Source organism: Austrofundulus limnaeus, unplaced genomic scaffold, assembly GCF_001266775.1.
Source record: "Austrofundulus limnaeus strain Quisiro unplaced genomic scaffold, Austrofundulus_limnaeus-1.0 Scaffold430, whole genome shotgun sequence".
NCBI classification, from domain to species: Eukaryota; Metazoa; Chordata; class Actinopteri; order Cyprinodontiformes; family Rivulidae; genus Austrofundulus; species Austrofundulus limnaeus.
In genome coordinates this window covers 305,371-311,837 of record NW_013952832.1, presented here as the reverse complement: position 1 = coordinate 311,837, position 6,467 = coordinate 305,371, and the positions used below count along the sequence as shown (strand labels likewise).

Below are 6,467 nucleotides of genomic sequence, written 5' to 3'. Positions count from 1 at the left end.
GTGTGTGTGTGTGTGTGTGTGTGTGTGTGTGTGTACTCACGCTTTCAGCAGACTGTGGTCTCTGTTGAGATTGTGGCTCAACAGGTTGGAAGACAGAGAAAACAGGTCCTCACACCACAGCTGCAACAATAGGGTCATCATCATCATCATCATCATCATCATCATCACTATCATCATCCTCATCACCATCATCACCATCATAATCACCATCATAATCACCATCATAATCACCATCATAATCACCATCATAATCACCATCATCATCACTATAATCACAGTCATCATCACCATCATCACTATCATCACTATCATCATCACCATCATCATCATCATCACTATCATCATCACCATCACTATCATCATCCTCATCACCATCATCACCATCATAATCACCATCATAATCACCATCATCATCACTGTAATCACAGTCATCATCACCATCATCACTACCATCACTATCATCATCATTATTACTATCATCACCATCATCATCTGTATCATCATCATCACTATCATCATCATCATCATCATCATCATCATCACTATCATCATCATTATTACTATCATCACCATCATCATCCCCATCACCATCATCATCATCATCACTATCATCATCATCATCATTATCACTATTATCATCACCATCATCATCATCACTTTCATCACAGTCATCATCATGATCATCATCATTGTAATCAACATCATCATCATTATCACATCATCATCACCATCATCATCACCATCATCACCATCATCACAGTCATCATCATCATCATCTCTATCATCATCACCATCATCATCATTATCACTATCATCACCATCATCATCACCATCANATCATCACCATCATCATCACCATCATCATCACCATCATCACAGTCATCATCATCATCATCACTTTCATCATCACTTTCATCATCACTATCATCATCACTATCATCATCACTATCACTATCATCACCATTATTATCATCATCATCATCCCCATTACCATCATCATCATCATCATCATCATCATCACTATCATCATCAACATCATCACCATCATCATCACTACTATCATCACTACCACCACCATCATCTCCATCATCCCCATCATCAAAAACAATACAATCATCTGTTGTTGCCACTTGGGGCAGTAGTGAGTGTAATACCTTGGCTTCGTCCTCTTGTGAAGCAATAAAGTTAAGTTGGTTTATGTTTACGAGGTCTGAGGCAGTAACCACAGTAACCATGCGATTCTCCAGCCGACCAACAAGGTTTCCCACCTCTAGCAACTCCCGCAGCTTAGCTTCCTATTGGATGGCACAAAATGAAAAACATTTTGCCAAAAGAGATCCAAGACGGAGGCAACTGGACATCAAAGAGTTTAGGTTAGAATTTATGCTAACATAGCTAACATAACATTTAAATTAACTTCAGCTTAACTGCATTTGGCAACTATTTTTTATAATTTAGCAGTCTTGGGTCTTTTTAAAAACTATTTTGTAAATTGTAGAATCTATTTTGCTGCTTTAAGCAACAGTTGTTATCTTTTACATTGTGTCTTTTAGTTATTTAAAACCAATAACGTTCATACTTATTGTAGAAAATGTAAGTTTTCTAGTTGCATCTATTATTCTTTGTGGCAGATTCTGTTTCCCTGTTGGAATCTAAAGGATATATGTTTCAGTAACTGTGAGAAAAGTTAAAAAAGGATTTAATTATTTTAAACTCCAAAGACCTGATACTTTAACATCGGTATGGAGAGGTGTATGACCTCTGTGTTCAACCAGTGTAGAGAGTAGTTTGGTCAGTTTATAAACAAACTTTGAACAGATGGTAAAAATAAAATTAAAACTTTTAATCGATACGTTTTTTTAAGTCACAAATTGTTTGAAGTTAAAAGCTCTCACAATTAAAGCAGGTGACAAATATTATTTGTATATTTATCAAACTGTAGCGTTTTTTTTCCTGTTTTGTTTACATTGAATTTCTGTGTGTTGTTTTACATAATGTTTAGTGACAAATTTCCAGAAATGTTTTTTATATTTCTTAAAATTTCAGAAAATGTTTATGATTACTGTGTTATCCTATCTGCTGAAATGTTGATGTCTACTGTAACACTGACGGGTGCTGTCAATTATTAATAGAAAAAATATATTGTGAGAAAACTGTAGAATAAAATATCTTTCTTCTGCTGCAATAAAGGAGATTTACTGACAGGGGAATAATACTGAAACTTATATAAAAGGTCAAAGGTCATCATTAGGTGGGCGGAGTCAGATTGATGATAGTACCTTGGCTGTTTTGGTGCTTCGACCCGTTCTGACATCCTTTACAAAGGTGAGGTCCAACAGTTCTGTGTCCTGGTGGGAGGAAATACACCCAGAGTCAGTTTTTAGCATTCAGCGTTTCCCTCTGTTCATTTATTAGCCCAGTTTTGATTTTATAAACAAAAATATCAAAAAGAGAACAACAATAGAACCGAGTCTTCACTATTTAATGAACAAGTTGAAACTAAGTTGTTCAAAATAAAAGCAGAATACTAGCTAAAAGCAAAAATAAGTAGCAGGAGGCTATCTATTCCTAAGCCAGCTATTGATCTGATTAATGATAGGCCGTCAACTGAGCAGCTGGCCCCGGGAACTGAGAGGCCGGAGCTGGCAAATGAGGTGACTATTCATTTGTGTTAGCACTGGAGAGATTAGCAACTAGCATGGATAAGCTAGCATTAGCATTAGAGAGGCTAGAAACTAGGATGGATAAGCTGGTGTTCCCATTGGAGAGGTTAGCGACTAGCATGGATAAGCTGGTGTTAGCACAGGAGAGGCTAGCGACTAGCATGGCCCTCACACTGCACTATACTCATTCACACATCTGGACTCTGTCTTGTTATGACTGACTTTCATTCTTCTTCTAAGTTCATGCCTTCACCTTCCAATGTCCTCATACACCACAGCTCCTTCTGTCATCTGTTTTGTCTCCACAAAGAAGTTCTTTCTGATCCTCAAAACAAAGATGGAGTCTGTGGTTCTTTTTCTTGTCATGAAACCATCCTGCTGCTCTCAGTCCAGCTTCTCCATCTTTCTCCCATTGGACTCATCAAACAACATCAAACCTTGTTGCTACAACTCTGTTCACCAACCTTGTTCTTAAAAACGAACACCAGCTCACTTCTCCATTTCTCAGACATTTTCTCAGCTTCAAAAGTGTTGTTGAACAGTCAAGTCAGAACCCAGAGAGCAAAATATGAATAAATCAACATTGAAATATGGGTAGCTGGCATGATAGTGAATCCATGTTGAAATTATTCAAAAAGTGGACTTACTTGTTGAATCAATGCTGATTCATCATTGATTAGATGTTGGCATTACAGTCATTAGAATTCAACCATGAAACAACATTGATTCATTAACATATTTTCAACATTGTTTATTTGGCTAGAATTGGATGACTGTTTGATGGTTGATTCACCATCAGTCATCGACCTAAACCAAAAATCTAATTTTTTGACCATAATTCAACATTGAAATATTTTTCTCTCTCTGGGAAAAATCTCTGCCATCTCCCCAAGATTTCCTACATCTCCACTGGTCATCTAGCCTGATCCTTTCCTTCCTACGTGGTTCTGATTAATTCTAGTTTCCCTTCTCTGCTCCTTCTGGTCTTTCTCCCATAGACTTGGATTTCTCTGGTAGAATTTTAACCGGGCCATTCTGCAACAAATTCTGACCCTACCATCCGAATGTTGCAGCAGAAATCGAGACTCATCAGACCAGGCAACGTTTTTCAGTCCTCTATTGTCCAGTTTTGTTGAGTTTGTGTGAATTGTAGCCTCAGTTTCCTGTTCTTAGCTGAAAGGAGTGGCACCCGGTGTGGTCTTCTGCTGCTGTAGCCCATCCACCTCAAGGTTTGATGTGTTGTGTTCAGAGAGGCTCTTCTGCCTACCTTGGTTGTAACGGGTGGTTATTTGAGTCACTGTTGCCTTTCTATCAGCTCGAACCAGTCTGCCCATTCTCCTCTGACCTCTGGCACCAACAAGGCATTTCCGCCCACAGGACTGCCGCTCACTGGATATGTTCTCTTTTTCGAACCATTCTCTGTAAACCCTAGAGATGGTTGTGSGTGAAAATCCCAGTAGATCAGCAGTTTGTGAAATACTCAGACTAGCCTGTCCGGCACCAAGACCCATGCCATGTTCAAAGTCATTTAAATCACCTTTCTTCTCCATTCTGATGCTCAGTTTGATCTGCAGCAGATCACATTGGTGTAAACAACAATGTTTTATTTGTCTGAATCATATTTGCAAATGTTTTGACTTTGAAGCAATTCATTCTTTCAGTTATGTTTTTAAAGAAGTTCTCATCAGATAATAATTAAACAGGTCATGATATGTTTTGTTTCTGAACTACACGGAAGCAATAATGTTTGTTTAGCTTCAGGAGGTGATGGCAAGTCTCTGAACTAACACTTTCCTTGATATTTTCCTTTTCTAATCTAACCTCTGAGAGGCGGAACTAAGGAAACTAAGCTTCTTTAGTATCTAACAGTTTCCGCCTGGACAGTTGGTCAGACGGACAGTCAGAGTGAGAGGACGGACGTCCGTGCCGTCCACAACACTCGCAGCTGGGTTCTCTCTGGAGAACCAGAGCTTAAGCTGTGTCGGTTCTACCCCTTTATTACCAACGGGGAGCCGCACGGCCGGATACGACCAACGCCTGGTGTATACAACCTGCTTTAAAATCTTCCTGTTGGAAGTTTTATTTTGAAATCGGGATCCAGTTTGGCTTCGCCTTTCTTCCAACGCATGTACGCAGACGCTAAGAGAGTGAATGGTGCCAGAGTGTCACTACTGAGTTGGAGAGTCTAAACAGATTTTCTGTACTGACTGTTGATCCTCCTAAACTACCTGGACAGGTGACAGACATCATCGATAAAGGTAGAAGCTGGCTTTGTTACTAAGTGTCACTATGTGGCTGACGCTGAGCAGAGAAACACCTTGCCTCTCTGGTTAAACCCACATTTATTTAAGTTAAACATTAGGAAAACTATTATCTTATTTTCCTCCTTTTCTTAAACCTATCTTGCCAAACTATGTTATTTGCCTCAAATGTCTGGTATTTCAACATCTAAAGCTTGATGTTTGTGTTCTATTTAAGTGCTTGATTGACAATTAACAAAGCTCGAAGCATGCTTGTTATTGTTGTTTCCAAACTTTTATAGGAAATTGATTGCTCACAATTAAGCGATTTTGTGATTATGTAAAATAAACGATTGCATTTATTTATGGATCGAATCAAAATTCACTGACTGAAGCCACTTATTGTGTGTCCATTCACTTTGCACTGGAAGAATATTTTACTAAAAATAAAATGATCCTTGCTAAAATAATATCATTATAACCTTATTATAAGAAGTGTAGGGCTGAACCTTACCTGTATAATCCTAAAGAGTCAAATGTGTGATGAGTAAAGCTTGTTTCTTAATGTTCTGCTACTTCACCTTGTTCTGATCAGTCCAGCAGAGATAGAATCCATGTGGATCCACATGTAGAGTCACTGGAGTGACCGTAGATAAATCCTGGGAAAAAAAGGAGCCATAAAGAAATGATTTAATCTGAACAAATACGATCAACCATCCTGTAGGATCATGAACATTTTGAGCTTAGAAACAGAAATCAAATATTCTGTTCAGTTGTTTGTATTAAACTCAAAATTGAATGCACACAAATCATTTTGTATTTTCCTACTCAAATTAAACTAACTGAAGGTGCAGCGTTCACTGAAGGGAAACATTTCACCCACCGCTGTGTGTTTGTCCTGCTGGAGTTAAAAATAATCAGGAGAAGAGAGAAAGTTTTATATGTGTTGGTCAGGTCTTACATGTAAAATACTACCACATCAAATTAGTTGAAATATCCAGTCTGTGTTTCTGCCTCATTCAGAGCAAACAGTTGAAATGAGACCTAAACCATGCTCTGGTGGCTACAGTGACAAAGGTTGGAAGGTGCCTCATCCTCCAATAAACGAGAACATTACTCCTCAGTTTCTGCACACAAACAGGATTCTCGTTGAAGTGAGACAAATAATTAATTTTTATATCCAAGTGAATACTGATTCAAACATGACGTCATGCTACAACCTGTAAAACTCACTAACTTTGACTCTTCTGTGTTTTTTAACAGAGCTCTATAAAGTACTTGAAAAGAATAACTAAGTAAAAGTAAAAATAACTTAATAGAAAATGACTTTGGTAAAAATAAATTTTACTGATGAAAAAAATACTTAAGTAAAAGTCATAAAACTGTTCATAAAAATTGGGAAAGTAAAAGTACTTTTACACACACTAAGAAATAAACTGTAAAATTTACTGAACCCCTTAACAGTTTTTGTTCCACCAGTGGGCAAAAATGTTGTGGTTTCGGTCTTTAAACGTTTCCAAACACTATTGGGGGCTTTTAATTTGAAGACTAGGGTGTCAGACAA

At 37.8% G+C, this 6,467-nt stretch overlaps 1 protein-coding gene across 1 annotated transcript in view; it reads right to left on the bottom strand.

Annotated features, from left to right (window-relative positions):
* The window catches only part of plcb1 (phospholipase C beta 1), a gene marked incomplete at its 5' end in the record, with an annotated part of 86,543 nt that extends 80,981 nt beyond the window's left edge, over window positions 1-5,562 (bottom strand). The window contains 4 exon segments of the mRNA XM_014024606.1: window positions 41-120; window positions 1,155-1,295; window positions 2,280-2,348; window positions 5,485-5,562. Of these exon segments, the coding sequence (XP_013880060.1) occupies window positions 41-120; window positions 1,155-1,295; window positions 2,280-2,348; window positions 5,485-5,562 (368 nt within the window).
* Between the last annotated feature and the right edge of the window lie 905 nt (window positions 5,563-6,467).